A 21,934-nucleotide genomic window follows, 5' to 3' on the forward strand; every position below is an offset into this window, starting at 1 on the left:
CTGTGTCTTTCCCATGTTGAACATCTGGCGAATCCACGGCGGAGAGCAGCTCACTGAGCCCGAATCCCAGTTCAGGTGGGACTGAGAGGAGCGCTTGGTTCTCAGGTGTACCCTTGGCCACCTGCAAACACTTCAAGGCTGCGTGTGCTGGAATGTGAGCCTGTTCTCCTAAGAGCCCTGGCAGCGTCCCCAGTGATTTCTGTGGGCTATAAGCACGTTCTCCAGGGGATCCGGGCATGGATCCGGGCATGCCCCCTGCCAGCCCCCCCAGCCACTTACCTGTGCTCTCTGTGGCTGCAGTGGTCTCGGTAGCAGTCGGCTGGGCAGTCACAGGGCAGCAGGCAACCCTCTCCGTACTCTGGGTACTCCATGGTGTACTCCTCCAGGTGGTGGTTTTCGATCACACTGCCCAAGGGAGAAGACGCAGTCTGATCAGGCTTGTCACTGACTATAGACCAGGCCGTGCCGACGCCACCGTCGCCCCAGGCCTGTGCCTAGCCTCTCCTTGCGGGGCACCTCTCCAAAGGCCTGGGTCGAGATGCCTTCCCCTCCAGCCATACTAGTGCCCTAACCACTGGGCCATCTGTCATCGGCAATACAAGTGCTCGTGGGTGACTTTCCTTGAGCCCAGGTGCAGGCTCTGTTTCATTAAGACGCGACTGCTGGGATTGTTCAGTGGCCCATACGTTCCTCTGGCGGCAGCAGCAAACCAAGCCCCAAGGACGGCAGGGTTTCATGTGAGCGATAGAGAACGACAGGGACTGATAGTCCTTCGGGAGAGAGAGCTGCCGGGACAGCAGCCCCATGCCACGCAGGTTGGGAGACCCGTCCTACCGGAGGGCCGGGCCCCTTTTTGGAAAGCAATGACTGGAAGCAATTCCTCCGACCACTGCTCGTTCCAGCCTGAGACGGGATCTGAGCCCGACCTGTCCCAAGGGAGAGCAGATACATCCCTTTCTACTGCAGGGGCTTCCGCTCGGTCTGATCAGAGGCAACACAACACCCAGCGCAAGGGGCTCCTGGTCTGTGACGGGGGCTCCTAGGTGCTACCGTAATACACCTAATAAATAAATACAGCACCCAGCACAATGGGACCATGGTCCATGACGGGGGCTCCTAGGTGCTACCATAATACACCTAATGAATAACATGCAGCACCCAGCACAATGGGGTCCTGGTCTGTGATGGGGGCTCCTAGGCACTCCCACAACACATATAACTAACAATATGATGCCCCAAAAGGCCGTAGACCAGCCAGCCTCACCTGGATGAGCTTCACAATCTGGCCCTTGTGGCCTTTGTTACAATGGAAGGACTGTTGTGGATGTAAATCACAGAGGGTGAACTGGATCCAGCACGACGCCAAGGGACCACTGAGCCCTACGTCAGCCCCAAGGCCCAAGAGGACTCAGCTGGAGGTCTGGCCTCTGTGTCTGATTTTCTGGGTGATTTGCTACGGGACCCATGTGACTTTCCCACCCGGATGTTCTCCCATGGAGAACCCCACTCCAATCTCTAAAGAATCAGAATTCTGCCTCTGGCTCCTTCCGTCCATGGGCATCTGGTAGTGCCGGGATTCCACCCGTCATGAGGAAACTGAGGCACGGGGAGCTGAAGGGAGTCACACAGAGAGGCAGCGGCAGAGAGGGGAACAGAACCCAGGAGTGCTGATGCCCTGCCCCTGCTTTAGCCACTGGACCGCACTCAGCAGCATGGAACCGATTCAAGGGGCTGGACTCTGGAGCATGCTCTGCCCAGAGGGTGGGAGGCTCACAGGGGTGGGCACAGAAGGCACCAGGATGAAGAACTCTCGCCCCCCCACCCCGCAGTGCCCCTGGCTTTGCCTGCTGAGATCAGGCAGCATCTCCACCAGACGCCTTCCTGGCTGCCCTACCCTCACGCACTGGGGCTCCTCCTTCCCTCAGCCCTGCTTGGTTGGAGCCCCACACTCTGATGGGGCTCGTGTCAGTGTGGGACATCTCTACTCCCAGCGAGAAGCAGCAGCGGGCAGTGCGAGGGGGGCAAAAGTCCCTCTAACAAAGTGCTACAGAACACCCCCCACACCACCATCGGGGGCTGCTGCCAGTGTCCCAACCTCAGCAGGCCTGAGGAGCTGTACCCACGGACACACTGGCAGGGAGAGCCTCGCCGGGGGTTCAAAGGCTTCTTCTTCCCTCTGATCTCGGCTCTTCCCCCTCCCCGGGCATCGCGGTATTCGCTGTTTCCCCGTTTGTTAGCTGGGTCCCCCAGTGGGGGAGGCATGTGGGCCAATGAGGGGGCCTGTCAATTTCCAGGGGAGGGAATGACTTTGCAGCTTAGTGAGCGGCTGAGAAAAGCGAAGGGGGTGCCCCAGGCAAGTGAGAGAGGCTCTGGGCAAGCCCTGGGGGCAAGTCACGCTTCTGAGACGCATGGCAGTCTCTGGGGCAGGCGTATGTGTACTAGGTGCGGCAGCGGAAATGGGCCTCCTGTCTTTGCCCTGCGAAGAGCTGGAGCTGCCCAGCTGGGCTGGGGATTTCAGGCCACGGCGGCTGAGGCTCGGCAGCTGTAGTCAGAAGGAACGGCTAGCTCGGGAGAGGCGACCTGGCCCAGCCAGCCTCCTGTCTCTGCCCTGTCCCCTCCATGCCAATGACCCGCACTCATTTACACTCCTGGCTTCAGTGGCTTTTCTAGCTGCGCCTGCATCCCGCTAGTGTCTTGGGAGTTTGGCTGTACAGCATGAAGCGTACCGCTGCCCGCATCGCCCATGTCAAGGCGATGTCCGTGCCAACGGCAAGGGTGGGCACTGCAGAAGTTGCTTGGCTTGGCTGGCGACATAGGAACAGGCACTCTTGCCATTGGCTCCGGTGCCCGCAGAGAAGGTGCAGAGCACAGACTGATCTTCCGCCATGGCCGAAGCTGCCAGGGGGCATGGCGCAGAGCTGTTCGGAGCCGGGAAGCGGAAAAGCCATGTGACGGAGGAGATTGGGAGATCAACACTTGGCTCTACCACAGATTCCCTCTATGACCTTGGGCAAGTCACTTAATCTCTCTGTGCCTCAGTTTCCCATCTGTAAAACGGGAATAATAATTCTGTCTGGTCTATGTAGATGGTAATCTTTCACTGTATGTGTGCACAGCACCTTGCACAATAAGGCTTTGATCTCGGTTGGGGCTTCCAAGTAAATAACAGTCAGGCGATAAGAGGGAAGGTCCTCGCAAGATAGGAGTCAAAGGGTAGGAATAAATGGTGAGTTTTCACAATGGAGATACGTAAATAGCGGGGTCCCCCAGGGGTCTGTACTGGGACCAGTCCTATTCAACATATTAGTAAATGATCTGGAAAAAGAGGTAGACAGTGAAGTGGCAAAGTTTGCAACAGACACAAAATTACTCATGATATTTAAAGCCAAAGCTGACCGTGAAGAGGTACAAAAGGATCTCACAAAGCTGGGTGACTGGGCAGCAAAGTGGCAGATGAAATTCAGTGTTGATAAATGCAAAGTAATGCACATTGGAAAACATAATCCCAACTGCACATACAAAATGATGGGGTCTAAATAAATTGTAACCACTCAGGAAAGAGATCTTGGAGTCACTGTGGATAGTTCTCTGAAAACATCCACTCAATGTGCAGCAGCAGGCAAAAAAGCAACAGAATGTTAGAAACCATTGGGAAAGGGATAGATAATATGACAGAAAATATAATGCCACTATGTAAATCCATGGTACACCTGCACCTTGTATACTGTGTGTAGTTCTGGTTGCCCCATCTCAAAAAAAAAAAAAAAAGAATTGGAAAAAGTACAGAGAAGGGCAACAAAAAGGATTAAGAGCATGTAACAGCTTCCATACGAGGAGAGATTAAAACCACTGGGACTGTTTAGTTCAGAAAAGAGACGATGAAGGGAGGAGATGACAGAGGTCTATAAAATCATGACTGGTGTGGAGAAAGTGAATAGGGAAGTGTTGTTTACCCCTTCACATCACACAAGAACTAGGGGTCATGTGATGAAATGAATAGGCAGCAGGTTTTAAACAAACATCAGGAAGTACCTCTTCACACACCGCACAGTCAACATGTGGAACTCACTGCCAGGGGAGGTTGTGAAGGCCAAAAGTATAACTGGGTTCAAAGAAGAATTAGATCAGTTCCTAGAGGGTAAATCCATCAATGGCTATTAGCCAAGATGGTCAGGACTGCTACCCCAACCATCAGTTAGAACACATAAAGACAGCCTGAGGATGTTGAGGGCTCTGTCTGAGATCACTACAGTGGTTGCAAAATAAAGTCAATATAAAGGTTCAGTGGGGTCAGACCCCATTGGCTGGGGTCAATGGGATTGAGCTGCGGGTATGCGGGGCCCAGTAGATATCTTGAGTTGCTGGAGATGTTAGCCTGGCTTTTCGCAGTTCCCTGGGGCATGTGCGGTCCCTCCACAGATCACAGAAGGATTATCCGGGATTAGCAGGGGGTGAGGAAGTCAATGAAGATCACAGGGAGAGGGTTATGCCAGGTTATCACTGAAGGGGCTTAGCCGGTGTTCTGTTGAAAACCGGGATGGATTATCTGAGGAGAAAGAAGGCTGAACAGCAATCTGGGGACTCAGCAGGATTATCTGGTCATTGGCAGGAGCGGCCCAAGATGACCTAGGATTTTGAGCTGCTCACCTGAGCCACCAGAGGGACATTTGGAGCTACTGACGGTCACCTTCAGTCTGTCTGGGGTTGGAGGCCATGTGGAAGTTAATTGCCAGGGTAACAGATCTCACCGCTGGCGAGTGAGAGCGTGCACAGCGGCCATGTAGGTTACCTGGGAACAGTTAGGGTCGCCTGGAGTGGTAGGACAAAGTTTTCTGAAGGTCACATATGGCCACCTGAAGGTGGGATGGCTTCAGTGTCAACTGAAGCTAGTCCGTGTGGGATACCCAGGCAAGCTGCTGGCTGAGGCCAGTCGAGATGGGGCAGGGTCTGGCTTGCCTGTTGCAGAGAAGCTGGGAGAAGACAGTTAATGAGAGGAACGGCATGAGGGAAATCCTTGGTGTTTTTCCTCCCACCAAGGGGTTTATCTGCTTAATGCCAATGGGTGCAATCATGTTCCCATGGAAAACAAGGGGATTTGCCATGGGCTACAATGAAGGGCAACAGGATGGGGCCTGGTGACTTGTATGTCGGCAGCAACCTTTCATTTAAGGATCTCAAAGCTCTTTACAGACACCCATGAAGAGGCGTGCAGCACCCGTGGAGGGCTGGGCAGTATCACTGTCCCACTGACCAGGAGACATGGGTGCAGAGGGACAATACAGCTCCACGTTCAACCTCGGGAGCCCGACGGCAGTGAGCCAGCTGGATATTGGGCCTGGTTCTCCCAGGGGCACTGTGGTTGCTCTGAACACGGGCCGTTTCTTTACATGCCTAAATATTGCTTCAGGGGCCTAACCCCAGAATCTGAACACTTTGGTCTGAACACTTGGCTACTGATCACACAGTAATTGAGGTGGAGAATCAGGGTTAGGACCCAGAAGTCCTGGCCCCCATCCTCTGCACTAGCCACTACTCTTGCATAGACTCAAAGATATTAAGGTCAGAAGGGACCATTATGATCATCTAGTCTGACCTCCTGCACAACGCAGGCCACAACATCTCACCCACCCACTCCTGCAAAAAACCTCTCACCTATGTCTGAGCTATTGAAGTCCTCAAATCATGGTTTAAAGACTGCAAGGTGCAGAGAATCCTCCAACAAGTGACCCGTGCCCCATGCTACAGAGGAAGGCAAAAAAACCCCAGGGCCTCTTCCAATCTGTCCTGGAGGAAAATTCCTTCCTGGTCCCAAATATGGTGATCAGCTAAACCCTGAGCATATGGGCAAGATTCACCAGCCAGATACCCAGGAAAGAATTTTCTGTAGTAACTCAGATCCCATCCCATGTAACATCCCATCACAGGCCATTGGGCCTATTTACCATGAATAGTTAAAGATCAATTAATTGCCAAAATCATGTTATCTCATCATACCATCTCCTCCATACACTTATTGAGTTTAATCTTGAAGCCAGATAGGTCTTTTGCCCCCACTGCTTCCCTTGGAAGGCTATTCCAAAACTTCACTCCTCTGATGGTTACAAACCTTCGTCTAATTTCAAGACTAAACTTCCCGATGGCCAGTTTATATCCATTTCTTCTTGTGTCCACATTGGTACTGAGCTTAAATAATTCCTCTCCCTCTCCAGTAATTATCCCTCTGATATATTTATAGAGAGCAATCATATCGCCCCTCAACCTTCTTTTGGTTAGGCTAAACAAGGCAAGCTCCTTGAATCTCCTTTCATAAGACAGGTTTTCCATTCCTCGGATCATCCTAGTAGCCCTTCTCTGTACCTGATCCAGTTTGAATTCATCCTTCTTAAACATGGGAGACCAGACCTGCACACAGTATTCCAGGTGAGGTCTCACCAGTGCCTTGTATAACGGTACTAAGACCTCCTTATCTCTACTGGAAATACCTCGCCTGATGCATCCCAAGACCGCATTACCTTTTTTCACGGCCATATCACATTGGCGGCTCATAGTGATCCTGTGGTCCACCAATACTCCAAGGTCCTTCTCCTCCTCCATTACTTCTAATTGATGCATCCTCAGTTTATAACTAATATTCTTGTTATTAATCCCTAAATGCCTCACCTTACACTTCTCACTATTAAATTTCATCCTATTACTATTACTCCAGTTTACAAGGTTATCCAGATCCTCCTGTAGGATATCCCGGTCCTTCTCTAAATTGGCAATACCTCCCAGCTTTGTATCACCCGCAAACTTTATTAGCACACTCCCACTTTTTGTACCAAGGTCAGTAATAAAAAGATTAAATAAGATTGGTCCCAAAACTGATCCCTGAGGAACTCCACTGGTAACCTCCCTCCAGCCTGACAGTTCACCTTTCAGTATGACTCGCTGTAGTCTCCCTTTTAACCAATTCCTTATCCACCTTTCAATTTTCATACTGATCCCATCTTTTCCAATTTAACTAATAATTCCTCAAGTGGCACGGTATCAAACGCCTTACTGAAATCTAGGTAAATTAGATCCACTGCGTTTCCTTTGTCTAAAAAATCTGTTACTCATAGACTGTAAGGTCAGAAGGGACCATCATGATCATCTAGTCTGACCTCCTGCACACCGCAGGCCACAGAACCTCACCCACCCACTCCCGTGATAGACCCTGAACCTCTGGCTGAATTCCTGAATCCTCAAATCATAGTTTAAAGAGTTCAGGTTACAGACAACCCACTTGATCTCCCTGCTTCGGCCATCAAGGAGTCTGGGCAAGACGGCTGGTGAAATGCACTGTGGGAATGGGCACACTGACTTGGAGCCTCAAAATCCCACATATCCTGGAGGAGATTCAGTGCAATTCCCCATGCTGCCAGGCAGACCCTTCCCTGCAGGATGGTAAGAGACTAGTGCCGCACAGGGGAGTGGGACTCAGCGAGAGCCCTGCACTCAGCAGACAGGTCCCTGCAATCCCTGCACCAGGAGCTTGGTGTGCGGGGCACCCCCAGCAGAGAAGGGGCACTGTGGGAGGGTTTTCCAAAGCACTCTGGCTGCAGCAAGCACATGAGAAATCCGTGCTGACCCCATGAGCCCTGAGCAGGCTGCCCGGCTCCCAGCAGAGGCCTGTCGGCTGGAAAGTGCATGCTCTCTCTGGAGTCAGGAGAGCCTTCGCCCTGTCTGCACTGCAATCTGAGCACGTGCAGACATACCCGAGCTAGCTTTGATCTAGCTAGTTCCAATAACAAAAGCAGAGTCTCCCCCATCTCTCTGTTCTCCAATCCTCTCTCAATCCCCAGAGCAGTGTGAAAACTTGACCCAAGCCTTCCTCTGCCTCCGCATGCAAACAGTAACAGCAGTGCCCTTTCGCTTTTGTCCGGCTCGGGGGGAGGTTTGAACAGGTAGGTGCGAGGGCACAAAGGCTCGGCTGTGTCCTGCTGAGGCACCAGCCGTACCAGCGAATCATCAAAGAGTACAAACAAAATGTTTTCCAGCTGCGCAGCAAGCCAGAGCCACGAGAGAGGAAGACGCAGAGCGTCAGAGGGCGGGAACGGGCAGCTCTGTGACTTGTTTTAAACGCAGCACCTTCTTTAGGCTCGTTGGACTTGGGCTCGGATGCTCCCTGCCTGGAGGATCGCTGGGAAAGGTTCCAGGCACTGGCTTCTGCTCCCACCACCCACAGTGAATTTGATCCCTAAGGGCCCCACAGCACCAGCAAACCGGGTGCCATCTGAATCAGATTTGGATACTCTTGCTCAAACTCACCCCTTCGGCAAATGCCCCAATTTCAATGGGGCTACTCCAGGAGCAGGGTAGTACTCACTGGGAGAAAGGGTGTCGCAAGCTAGCCCCTAGGGAGGGAGGATGTGGAGGGGGATGGCTAAGGCACTAGCCTAGCATAGAGGAGCTTGGAGTCTGATCCTACTGACTCCCTGGCCCCAGCTCTTCGAAAGAATTCAGCCCTCAGCATCTCGGATTGACACAACTTTTTACTTTTTACTGGTTTTTCAAAAATGGCCGGCTGCCATTGAGAACAATGGGAGGTGCAGAGTGCTTTTGAAAATCTGGCCCTCAGTGCCGCATCTGTACAATGGGGTTAATAGCACTGCTTTTCCCCCACCATGGGTCTGTCTTGTGTGTTTAGACTGTCGCTCTCCAGGGCAGGGCCCATCTCCCCTGCCTGCCCTGGGGCTCTGCCTGGCTAGGTCAGACTGCAGGATCGGGGCCCAAAGCGTCTGCAAATCACGCTGGCCTAAAAACGGTGAGCTCAGAAACAAAGGTGCAGTTAAGGCTGGGCTAAAAGTCAGGCCCTGGATCTAAACCCTCCAGTTCTCCAGCATTTCAAGATCCCATATTCCCCCTGGAAGTGGGTGGCAAACAAGGACTGGCCTGAACCAGCTCTTAGCGAAATGAAAGTGGAGATGAGATGGGTTAGGGTGAGACCCTCTAGCTGGCGAGTTTGAAACTGGAGCAGGTGGGCAGTGACTCCACATTGTTCCCCTCGGATGGCTCGTTGGGGGCCTACAGGGAAAACGCTGGGCAGGTCTGTTCCTAGTGGCCGAGCATCTGTCCCATTTGTCCCTTGCGCTGGTAGCCTCAGCCAAGAGGCCTAGGGCTGAATGGGCCTCAGAGACAGAATTCTCCATCTAGGCCCTAAGGTTGGCCTCTCCGGGTCATCGGGCTGGCAGGGCAGCACGGGGAAGCTGCCTGGGCTGTACCCATTCTACAGACAGACAGAGCATCCATCCCCATGACCGCCAAGCTGACCCAGGCCTTCCCGCGCTGAATCAGCTGGTAAATCATGTTCAATAATACAGCAGGCAGGGGCAGGCAGCTCTGCTCGGAGCTGGCGCCCGGTGCTGAGGCGGGATTTGCAGGGCACGCACCGCATGCAGATCCTCCCCTCCCTTCACTAGTTGCACCCTAGGGCAATTTCACTGACTCCTGACCAGCATCGAGGGACAGACCAGGCCTGAAGCCTTGACACTAATCCAGTGCTTGGAAGATGGCTCCTCGGCCGCTCATTAAGCATCACATGATAACTAGTGTCACATTCCTGCCAGCTGGAAACTGCATTTAACAGAGCTGGCAGGACCCAGCTCAGGCTTCCCCTGGGACTCCGACAGCAATGGATTTGTATGATGTGATTTACATTAAGGCTGATAAACGCTCTTCTAAACCAGCCTCACTTTGCGCCTCCTTCCCCTCCGCAGCCATTGAGCAGGGGATGACAAGCGGCAGCCTCTCCCCACGCACACGGACCTCGGCCACTCGGGGAGTTTCACCCAAGTAAGAGCCGAGTGAACCATGGCCTGTTTTAAGGGATTGAAAACCAGGGTGTTGTGGACTCAACGTACAAGCCAGCTCTCTTCCTTTCTACTGCAAGTTATCCATCCTCCCAGGAGGCTGTCCAGTTGCCCGCCAGAGAGACAGGGACGGTGGCTGGTATTAGAAAGGCTTTTCTCAGGTTAGCTGCCTTCATTTTCCCAGTGGCGTGTTTCTCAGTGATTGAGTGGTGTGACATTTCAAGAAGACTTTTGTCTGGATGTGCATGCAGGCCAGGCAATGCCTTCAGAGTAAATAAATATAATTCTTGCTGGATTTTGACGACTTGGCCAGGTGATAACAATCAGTACCATGAACAGCTCCCATGCTAGGCTGTCCAGGCTGGAGTCCCTTACTAAAATCATCCCATCTGAAGATTTTCTCCCCTTAGCTTTACTTAACCATTCGGGACCAGCTTTTGCTGCCTGGGTGATTTTTTTTTGTCTTCTCCTCCTGAAACCTGGGTAAGATTTTTTTCAGTAACAGCAGGGGGCCTCTTAGATTAACAGGAGGGGAGGGGAGCTGTTTGGGTGGCTTAGAGGTGGGTCAGAAAACAGTGCTGGAGTAGGAACTCAGAGGCAGTAGGAACAGTGATCAGAAGTCCTGGGTTCCATTCCTGGCTCTGCACTGGCCTGCTGAGTGACTTTGGATAAGCCACTTTAATCTCTGTGTGCCTCGGTTTCTCCATCTGTAAAATGGAGAGAACGCTACTGACGCTGAGATGCTCTCTATGGTTCTTGGTGCTCAATGGCTGCAAAGAGCTCCGTGCTGTTGGTATATAGCACATACACCAAAACGGCATTAAAAGAACATGAAGGTTGCAAAGCCAAGCACTCAGAAATTAGGAAATGCCAGCATTAAAGTTGTCTGGGCAACCTGAATCTAACCCCCTTGTGCATACACAGCACGAGCCAGTCTTTAATTACATGCCCCCATGTTATTTTTGGCACAGGACCCCAGACTCATTCAGTGAATGGGCTGAACTGTGGCCATTCAATAGTTTGTCTTCTTCTCATTGCTCCTTGTGTGACCCCGGGCCTTAGCTGCTGCCCACTATTCCAACCCTCTTCTGAAGACAATATTGTTTTCTTCATGGGATTTCTATGGTGTCCGAGTGCTTCACAGCCATTAATATATCCTCACTACACCTCTGCGGGATGAGGGGATGGTATGATTTCCATTTCACACCTGGGAAACTGAGGCACACAGAGTTTCAGATCCAAAGTATCCATTCATTTTAGGTGCCCACTTTGAGACAGCTAGGAGCTGATTCTTCGGAGCACATAGCATTATACAGGGAAGGACCTGCTCCGGTCACTGCAGCTCTGGGCTGGGACCATGCTCAGTGTGGATAGAAGGTTTGAGAATTAGCCTGGGCTCGAGCAAGGGTCTTCTGACTATGCGCAAGTTGTAATTTTTCAGAGGCTTATAGCTTGGCCTAATTTGGGGAGATTTTCACAGGGACAACAAAAGGCAGAGCCCCAGGACAAAGGCTGATCCCTGCCAAATTTAAAGTCCTTGCTCCAAAACCTGGTGGGCGCTAGAGCTTCTAACAAAGGTCACGAGGCTTTTTTACCACCAGCAAAACAATGTATGTTTCCCTAACCTTGTCCTCGGAAATGGCTGAACCAAGATTGGGCTCAATGCTTGTCAAGTGTTTTGGAGAGGGAATGTGCCCCTGAAGTACTAGGGATTGTTAGCAAGGCAGTGTAGAAGAACCCTCATCCCAGCTCAGCAATTCCCCTCTATCCCCAGGGGTAATGCATGAAAATTCATCAGCACGTGGACACCTCTGCAGGGTAAAACTACTATATTGAACTACTGCTACTAGATGAACATGATTTATTGGGGAAGAGTCAACATGGTGTTTGTAAAGGGAAATCATGCCTCACCAATCTACTAGAATTCTTTGAGGGGGTCAACAAGCATGTAGACAAGGGGGAATCCAGTGAATATAGTGTACTTAGATTTTCAGAAAGCCTTTGACAAGGTGCCTTACCAAAGTTCATAAGCAAAGTAAGCTGTCATGGGATAAAACGGAAGGTCATCTCATGAATCAGTAACTGGTTAAAAGATGGGAAACAAAGGGTAGGAATAAATTTTTAAGTTTTCAGAATGGAGAGAGGTAAATAGTGATGTCCCCCAAGGGTCTGTACTGGGACTAGTCCTATTCAACAAATTCATAAATGAGCTGAAACCAGGGGTAAACGGTGAGGTGGCAAAATTTGCAGATGATACAAAAGTACTCAAGATAGCTAAATCCAAAGCAGACTGTGAAAAGTTACAAAGGGATCTCACAAAATGGCAGATGAAATTCAATGTTGATAAATGCAAAGTAATGCACATTGGAAAACATAATCCCAGCTACACATATAAAATGATGGGGTCTAAATTAGCTGTTACCACTCAAGAAAGAGATTTTGGAGCCATTGTGGATAGTTCTCGGAAAACATCCACTCAATGTGCAGCGGCAGTCAAAAAAGCCAACAGAATGTTGGGAATCATTAAGGGATAGATAATAAGACAGAATATATCATATTGCCTCTATATAAATCCATGGTACGCCCACATCTTGAATACTGTGTGCAGATCTAGTTGCTCCATATCAAAAAAATATATATTGGAATTGAAAAAAGGGCAACAAAAATGATGAGGGGTATAGAACGGCTTCTGTATGAGGAGAGATTAATAAGACTGGGACTTTTCAGCTTGGAAAAGAGGTGACTAAGGGGGGATATGATTGAGGTCTATAAAATCATGACTGGTGAGGAGAAAGTAAATAAGGAAGTATTATTTACTCCTTCTCATAGCACAAGAACTAGGGGTCATAAAATGAAATTAACAGGCAGCAGGTTTAAAACAAACAAAAGGAAGTGTTTCTTCACACAACGCACAGTCAACCTGTGGAACTCTTTGCCAGAGGATGTTGTGAAGGCCAAGACCATAACAGAGTTCAAAAAAAGAGCTAGATAAGTTCATGGAGAATAGGTCCATCAATGGCTATTAGCCAGGGTGGGCAGGGATGGTGTCCCTAGCCTCTGTTTGCCAGAAGCTGGGAATGGACCACAGGAGATGGATGACCTGTTCTGTTCTTTCCCACTGATGCACCTGGCACTGGCCACTGTCAGAAGACAGGACACTGGGCTAGATGGACCTTTGGTCTGACCCAATATGGCCGTTCTTTTGTTCTTATTCTTAGCTTGTAAGCATCTTGGAGCAGAGACTGTCCTTTTCTGATGTGTCTGTACCACACCAAGCACAAATGGGGTCTAGGACCAGGGCCCCAGGCACTGCTGATGTACAAATCGATAAGAATATTAATAATATCCACCTCACTTACACCTGGGACCATCTCTGTTCTGTGATTGTACAGCACCTAGCACGATGGGGTCCTGGGCCATGAGTGGGACTCTTCAGTGCTACTACATTTACCAGCTGGGGTTTCTTCTTTGTGAGTCTGCCACCCCCTCTGCCCAGCATAACCTGAGAGCGACATCTACACTTGAATTCCCTCCCAAACCCATTCTCTAATCCTGCACTAAGCTTCCAGACTCTTGCTACCTTCACCGCAGCTGGAGTGTGACACACAAGATTGCTTTTTTATTACTTAGATGCTAGCCTGCACTTACCCCCCGCTCCTGCTTTATGGCACTCCCCAAGCAAACTGGCCTCAAATTAAGATCCATGTCTGTGCGGGTGAGCTCAGAGAAAACAGTGCCATAACTGGCAGAATTTACAGAATGCCGACCAGGTGCCAGACCGCTCCATTTCCTCTCCAATGTGCTTCAAACGTCTCGCAGCCCTTCTCTCCCCTTGGTACTCCCTGTGACACTGCAAAGTCTGCAAATAGTTCAACTGGTCACCCCACTGCGTATGCACACCGCAGAGATGCTTAGAGGGTGGAGATGGAGGCCCAGGGACCAGAGGGCTGGGATGATCTACAAACTGGGAAGTGTTTTTCTATTCACTTTCCACTCCTGGGGTCTTATTTTGCTTCCTTATTCAGAAAGCCCTCCCTTGGGGAAGAGATCTTGCTGACTGCAGCTGGATTTGCCTGATGAGTCCTTCCACCAGCCCCTAGAGTGAGCGATCAAGCAAGGGAGCAGATCTCAGCAAGGCTTTGCGATGCTCTCCCACACTGAAACCCAGGTACCCTTTGAGCTGTACCCAGCTGTGCTTTTCAGCTGGGGTGTGGTTGCAGAAGTTTCTGCCCCTCCCCATCCCATCCCCCAGTGCTGCAGTTCTTTCTCACTGCCCTGATTTCCTGAGCCTAATGAAGCATTAATATTCAGTGAACCTACAGGATCTATTCCTGTCCCAGAGTGACCTGCTTTCCAGGCTGATAGATGATGTGTGGCTTGCCAACTGTGCTCGCTGTGCCATTAAACATTTCACAGATAAATCACGATCAAGCTGGGGCAGAACCAAGCGGTGACAGGGATATTCCTGGAGCTGCACCAGGGGAGGAGGGAGAGGAGAGGGGGAATGAAATCAGAACCTAGGAATCGGGGTGTTTGTAGCACAAGCTGTCACCTGAATGATTTGAGAGTGGAAAACCCCTTCATCCCATTCCAGAGAGACACACACATCACAGGATGGGAGTTATCGTAGGCCAGATTCTGACTCAGAGGAGTCACTCCCGATGTGGAGCAGTGTAACTGAAGTCAGTGTGTTCGCATGCCTCAGTGCAGCCAGTAGAGTTACTTTGGATTTACACAAGATGCGAAGTGAAAAATGCGTGGGGCAACTCTGGATTGATACTGACCTACCCCTGGTTACACCAAATTCCGTGCAGTGCCTAGCAAAATGGGGCCAAGGCAGGTAGTGTAATTGATTACACAACAGTAACTGATGTCGGGCTCCGTGGAAATCAATGGAGTTACTCCAGATTTACCCGTATTTGACCCACTACACTGGCAATTAATTTCAAGGGCCAGGGCACAAATGGCACTGGGAGTGCCATGTAGAAGAGAAGCATTGCCCCAAACTGGCAGAGGATGGGCATGTGGGAGAGGTGAGTGAGACCCCAAGCTGCTGTGACTTTCTCTCCTAGCATAGACCTGGGGCACAGTTTTGCTCTCCGTTTACATGGGTGCAACTTCAGGACAGTGACACGCAGCACAGAACTGGACCCCTAGGGTGGCAGTAGTGCTGACAGACAACTGCACCCCACCGGTCCATGGCCTAACCGAAGCAGAAAAGACAGTGACTGACAGGAGAGGAGCAGAGGAGAGATTTTCTGGAATGGCAGGAAGTGGCCAGAAGCTTGGAACTGCCTGAGCTGGGAAACCCCTGGCCTCTTCACAGGGCTGAGACTCAAGGGACTTGGGTTCTCTTCCTGGCTGTGCCACGGGCTGACCTGGGGTAAGTCACGGCCCTCCCTGTGCCTCAGTTTCCCCATCTGTAAAATGGGGGTAATCATAGAATCATAGAATATCAGGGTTGGAAGGGACCCCAGAAGGTCATCTAGTCCAACCCCCTGCTCGAAGCAGGACCAATTCCCAGTTAAATCATCCCAGCCAGGGCTTTGTCAAGCCTGACCTTAAAAACCTCTAAGGAAGGAGATTCTACCACCTCCCTAGGTAACGCATTCCAGTGTTTCACCACCCTCTTAGTGAAAAAGTTTTTCCTAATATCCAATCTAAACCTCCCCCACTGCAACTTGAGACCATTACTCCTCGTTCTGTCATCTGCTACCATTGAGAACAGTCTAGAGCCATCCTCTTTGGAACCCCCTTTCAGGTAGTTGAAAGCAGCTATCAAATCCCCCCTCATTCTTCTCTTCTGCAGGCTAAACAATCCCAGCTCCCTCAGCCTCTCCTCATAAGTCATGTGTTCTAGACCCCTAATCATTTTTGTTGCCCTTCGCTGGACTCTCTCCAATTTATCCACATCCTTCTCGTAGTGTGGGGCCCAAAACTGGACACAGTACTCCAGATGAGGCCTCACCAATGTCGAATAGAGGGGAACGATCACGTCCCTCGATCTGCTCGCTATGCCCCTACTTATACATCCCAAAATGCCATTGGCCTTCTTGGCAACAAGGGCACACTGCTGACTCATATCCAGCTTCTCGTCCACTGTCACCCCTAGGTCCTTTTCCGCAGAACTGCTGCCTAGCCATTCGGTCCCTAGTCTGTAGCGGTGCATTGGATTCTTCCATCTTAAGTGCAGGACCCTGCACTTATCCTTATTGAACCTCATCAGATTTCTTTTGGCCCAATCCTCCAATTTGTCTAGGTCCTTCTGTATCCTATCCCTCCCCTCCAGCGTATCTACCACTCCTCCCAGTTTAGTATCATCCGCAAATTTGCTGAGAGTGCAAAATGACACCGACTGCCTTGGTTTGAGATTTGTTGATGAACAGTGCGGTATAAAACTAGGCGTTCTCCATGGGCATAAGGGCACAGAAGGCCCCGCTTTATATATTTTTTACCTCTGCTGTGGTGAAGGGAGATCACTGCTCATCCTCCCCGTGCACCATTATTTATCTGAGTAACCCGCAGAGGTATTGCATGCAGTGAGATTTCCCAGGAGAGTTGGGAACTCTTTGGGGGTTGCTTGGCCAGACCACAGAATCTAAGCCAAGTTTAGAAAGCCAGGCTCCGTGCAGTCTGGAAGCCAGCCTCTGGGATCTTGTTGCCCTGGATTTGAGGGGTGTGTATACCCCAGAATGTGATCAAGCTAATTGCACCCATATTATGTGCTTTTAGCCACCATCAATTAATGAAATAGACCACATAGTTAAGGGTTAATTTGGAGACAGGCTTTCAGAAGCAAGGTCATACCTAGCTGGCAGTTTCTGCTCATTAGAATAGGAGGAGGGGGACAGACAAGTAAACAGCTGAGACTGAAAACCTTGGTGGTTGGAAAACCTTGAATCTAGACGCCGCTAATAGTAAAAAGTTTATTAAAAGTTAGGAAAAGTGATGATCCAGGAGGGGTCATTATGACCTATGTGCTTTGTAAAAGTTAGTTATAAAAAATTAGCGAACAGAGCGTACTTTGGAGCAGTCCTCTGAAGCCATCTTGAGCGGCATTTTCCCTGACACCCTTTCTCCCTGGTGAGTGAGCAGCTGGCCACTGTGAACCTGCTGTGAATTCCTCAGTACCGTTCCAGATGTTGGGTAAATATCTGGGATGTTCTAAACCTATTGCTCAGATCTGTGTGTGCTTAAATCTCACAAACTGCTGCGCTGGACAAGAGCACGCTGACTTACATGAATCTTATCAGATGGAATTGCTGTGTTCCCATTGACATCAACCGGAGCGAAATCGTTAACGTGTCCCTGCTGGGGGTTCTGAAAACACCAGGTAACAATCTCAGACCCATTCATTTCCTCCACCGTCAGCCTATGCAACGTGATGGGGGCACGAACGCAGCTCCCCATCGTATTTACTGTGCGGGGAGAGAAGGGAAGGAGAACTGCCCTGGGTCAGTGGATCCTGATCTGCTCCCAAGAGGGGGGTAAATTGGCGTGACAAGAGACTACGAAGCCCAGGACAGGTCAGGTGAGAATTCAACCCTTCCCCGTGCATCCCACACCCCTGCCCAGCTGAGTGACCCTTCCATACTCACATCTGGCGCCCGTGCTGGTCCTCCCTGGTGAGCACTCCCTCCTTCTCCATCAGCATTTGCCGGAAGGTCCCCACTTTCTGCCGGATCTCCTCTTCTGAATACCTGGGGCAGAGAGAGAGCTGGAGAGTCAGGGATGCCATCGGCCTGAGGTCACGCTCCACTGACAATGCCCCACTCCGCGCTTCCTTCCCTCCTCTCTCTCACTCCCCTCTCCTGGCCTTCAGCTCACCGCTCCCTGTGTCTGGAGCGCCTCCCTGTGCCGGGGTATCGTCCAGCCCCCCTGGCTGGCAGGCTCAGCCTAGCAGCCAAAGACGGATCGGCCCATGGGGGCCTCCCTATCCCCAGAGGTTAAGGGGGCGTCACGCCAACAGGGCGAGGAGAGCACCCACATTGTTACAGTTCCAGTAGGGCAGCACATCTCCGCTGGCCAGCATGGGCCAGGACAGAGCCACCGTTGGATATTAGCTCTGCCAGCTCTTCTACCCCTTGGAGGCAGGGACTGGCTCTCCTGGGTGGGGGAAGGGCAGTGCCCGGCTTCCACCCACCCAGACTGGGCTAGGGGACCAGCTCCACACCCCTCCCCACACACACACTGCAGGCTCCCGATAAGGACCAGGCAGGACGCACCCTCCCTCTGCTGTCTCCCACTCCCAGTGACTTCACGGAAGGTGTGTGGCCTAAAGAAGGACTTCCGGGGTTGGGCCCGTGTTAAGGTAAAGGGGCCAGACCCTGAGCACAGACTCCCCACTCGGGGGGAGGGGTTCCAGGGTGGGCAGAGAGTGTGACGGGGCACAGCGAGGGCAGGCTTGCTCTGGGGACCCAGGACTACAGGGGGACACTTCCTAGGGGACCACAGCCGCTGGGGAAAGTCACCGCCCACCCCCGCCTAGTGATTGTACATGGTGGGCTGTGCTATGCAGGCGGTGAGAACTCCCTGGTCGTGTGTTCCCCTCCCGGAGGGCAGACACGCTCCCAAGAAAGGCGTCAACTCAACACACGTCACACTGCAGGGGCAGCATCGCTATCCCTATTTCATAGCTGGGAAACTGAGGCACGGAGAGAAGTGACTTGCCCTAGGCTGCACAAGGCATCGGTGGCAGAGCCAGGGACAGAGACCTGGGTTTTAATCCCATTAGCCTGCTGCGTGTGTAACCGTGAGCAAATCACCTCTCTGGGCCCCTCTTTCCCCTCCCACCCTTTATCCATCTGTCTAGCTAGCCTGAGCTCTGTGGGGTAGGAACTGTCTCAAGCCCCGTCTGTATACAGCGCCTAGCATGCTGCGGCCCTGATCTCAGCCGCAGCCTGTTTGCAGTATTGTCACACAGAGAAGATGAACACTCATCTCTAGACACCCAGCGCAGTGCCCTGTCCGCTGGACTGTCCCGCTCCCCCAGCACGCCCTCCCCGGGGACGTGACACCGGGCCGGGCAGTAACCTGCTCCATGGCACAAAGCCGACGGGAGCTGTCAGAACAAAGGAGGAGGGGATGGACAGCTTCCTCCCCGTGGGCTCTGCCTGCTCGGAGAGAAGCAAAGCAAGTGAGCAGAGAATAACAGATCCATCTCCTCCCTCTCCCGTGCACGCACACGGCAAGCCAAGAGATATCGACCAGCTGCCAAAGGCAGCAGGGACCCTGCCGGAGACCACAGCCAATGAGCAGCGGCTGGAGAAATGGCCATAACTCAGGATCAACAACTCGTGCAAGCTAGAAGACGAGGGAGAATCACCCCCTAAATGCCGGAGCCGGCAGCCCGGGGCAGCCTTGCCATCCGTAGCAAAGGAAAACAAGGCCAGGGTTTAATCGCCCAGGCCAAGTGACAGGGATAAACGGGCCCTATCCCTGGGGAGTTTTCACTCCCATCGCCCTCATCCATTCGTCCCTGGTAACCCCCGAGGCCCATAGCTTCTCGGAGAGGCCCTGGCATGCCAATGCCAGTGCAGGCACGCCAATGCCAGTGCTGGCACCTTGCCCTGCTCCTGCCGGGCCTCAGAGTGCCGCTGGCGGCCCCGGGCAGCTTTTGCCTCAGCCCTTGGAGGCAGGAGGCATGCCCACTTCTGCCTCCAGAGCAACACATTGTGGCGGCACAAGGAGACCCCAGGCCCTAGGAAAGGAAGCTCGGCCCAATAGTTACGGTGTTTGCCTGGGACTTGCGAGACCAGGGCTCAAGTCCTGTCTCTGCCACAGACTACCTGTGTGACCTTGGGTAAGTCACTTAGTCTCGCTGTGCCTCAGTTTCCCCTCTGTACTACAGCACTGCCCTGCCCCTGGGGGTGGGGGTGTTATGAAGATAAATATGTTAGCGCCTGGGGTGCTCAGACACCAGGGTGAGGGGACCACATGAGCACCAGGGATAGAAGGGTCCCAGGCCCTCAGTTTGCAACCCACATGGGGGTGGGGCCTATCCCAGAAATATCTGGGTACGGAGCTAGTCTCTGCGAGGGGCATGTGGCTGCCGAGAGCAATGCTCATCGTTCCTGGAGGACAACGGGGCTTTGAACTGCAGGAACCTCAGGCTTGTTAGCGTTAGGCCTGGTAACGTACGTGTCGGATCTCAGCTGTCGGCGCTGGGCGTGGGGGGTGGTGAAAAACACCACTGTAAATGCGTGTTCAAATTATTCTTGTGTGTGACAGAACACAGAGGGCACCTAGGAGCCAAGGTTACAGACAGCTCATCCCGCCGGGCTGGCCACCGAACTCTCCAGGCCCCCTTGCTGAGCACGCACCAGTCCCTTGCTGTGGGCGACTGCTGGACACCCCACACGGGGCAGGGGCAGGCTGTGACAGCCCCTAGCTTGATGAGAATGGCTAGGGATGCAGACAGCCAAGTGCCTCTTGGAGGCGATGTCCTTTTTTCGCCGAGGCCCGACTCGCTACCAGACTGGGGCGGGGGGGGAGCACAAACAGAGCTCGCGATGTCTGGCCTAAAGCCAACGGTGCAGAGAGCAAATGCGTGTCTGGGCCATCTGCCACTGACCTCCTGGGAAGCTGGCTCGGTTCCGTCCATCTCCCAGCTTCACCCTCCCTCCTGCCAGTCTGCTTTACTGTCCAAAACAGACTAGGCTTTGGGTTATTATTCACAGTGACCAGCCTCGATTGGGCACCCATCACCATGGCATCCGGGCACTCACAACGCTTCAGTGGAGATGATCCAGATCCCAGTCGGAGACACGAAGCTCCCAGCCTCCAGCTTTCCCAGCCAGCCAGGCCAGCAGGAGGAGCCAGGAAAACAACAGGGGAAGAGGGGGGGCTTTCCAGTAACTTCACCGGGAGGGGGAGCATTACTATTATTAATCGTCTGTATTAATAGGGCCCTGTTGTACTGGGTGCTGTACAGACATGGTCCCTGCACCAAAGAGCTTTGCATCAGGAGCGGAGTAGCCAAGGACAGTGGTGTTTATTATCCCCATAGTACAGATGGGGGGGCTGAGGCAAGGGGAAATTGTGTTACTTGGCCAAGGTGGCTGGCCCAGCTGAGACTGGAGCCCACAAGCTCCAAGGCTGGCCTATGGATGGATTCACCCTGGAGCAGAGCCCTGGGCAAGGAGGTTCTTCCTGGTTTGCTCTGTGAGGCAATCCCACTGCTTCCAGAAAGTGCCAGGGGACCTCTTGCCAGGAGAGCCGCCCAAGACGGGCTGAGAGGTCCTCAGTGACAAATCCCATCCCGAGGATGGTTTATGATTGAGCGGGAGGCAGGCAAGCCCTTCTGCAAAGCCTCCGCCATCCCATGGCTCATCATCTCCTCCCCTCATGTCTCTAAGCCTCTGTGCAGCACACGGGTCACTGTGAAGCCATCCCAGACACGTTGCCCAGTTTCTTTATTTTACATCCATCTCCTCATTTATTCTCAGCGCAAGTGACAAATGGAAATGCAATTTCTCCCTCCCAGCCAGGGACTCCAGCTCTCCGCAGGATGAGCTTAATGAAAGTCTGTGATTCAACCAATGTGTCCTGGAGCCGGCACCATCGGGCCGCATCTCAGGTAGAAAAGCCACAGCACCGGGGCCGGAGAGCTGGGCAGGGACCAGATTTACTGTCTTGCAGGAAATTCCGTGATGTGAAAAATGCTTCTGGTCCAAAATGGAACGAACACGATTCTCCCCCCGGCCTCCAAAATTTCCCCATGAAACAGAATTGTGAACAAATTTTTCAGTTGAATGGTTTCATTTTGATCAAACGGAAACATTTTGCACTGGTTTTGACTTCACAAAAGCAAACGAACACGAGATTAGAGACATTTGAAAACCAAGTTGTTTCGAAAACACAAAACAAAGAAAAAAACCAAAACATGCGGGTCCAAAAATGTCAACACAATGTTGCAACCTTATTGAAAACTCCTCCACCCCCCGTATTTCCTCCTCCACCCGCCAGAACCAGCGTTTCATTGAAATAACAAATTTCGGAGAAACAGTTCACTTTTGACAAACCGACATTTTCCAACGAGGCAGTTTGCCATCAGGTAATTTCCTCCCCGCTGTACTTAACGTTCCACGTGGTCTGTGTGA

General features: G+C 52.0%; 1 protein-coding gene across 2 annotated transcripts in view; it reads right to left on the minus strand.

Moving 5' to 3' along the window:
- SRRM3 (serine/arginine repetitive matrix 3) overlaps nt 1-21,934 on the minus strand; it is a 171,316-nt gene that overhangs the window by 41,349 nt on the left and 108,033 nt on the right. For both annotated transcript variants that reach the window (XM_073315243.1, XM_073315245.1), the window contains 2 exons: nt 17,432-17,533; nt 280-405 (listed from right to left, as the gene is read on the minus strand). In XM_073315243.1, coding sequence (XP_073171344.1) covers nt 280-405; nt 17,432-17,533 — 228 coding nt within the window. The remainder of the gene's footprint in view (nt 1-279; nt 406-17,431; nt 17,534-21,934) is intronic.

Source organism: Lepidochelys kempii, chromosome 17 (assembly GCF_965140265.1).
Source record: "Lepidochelys kempii isolate rLepKem1 chromosome 17, rLepKem1.hap2, whole genome shotgun sequence".
NCBI lineage: Eukaryota > Metazoa > Chordata > Testudines > Cheloniidae > Lepidochelys > Lepidochelys kempii.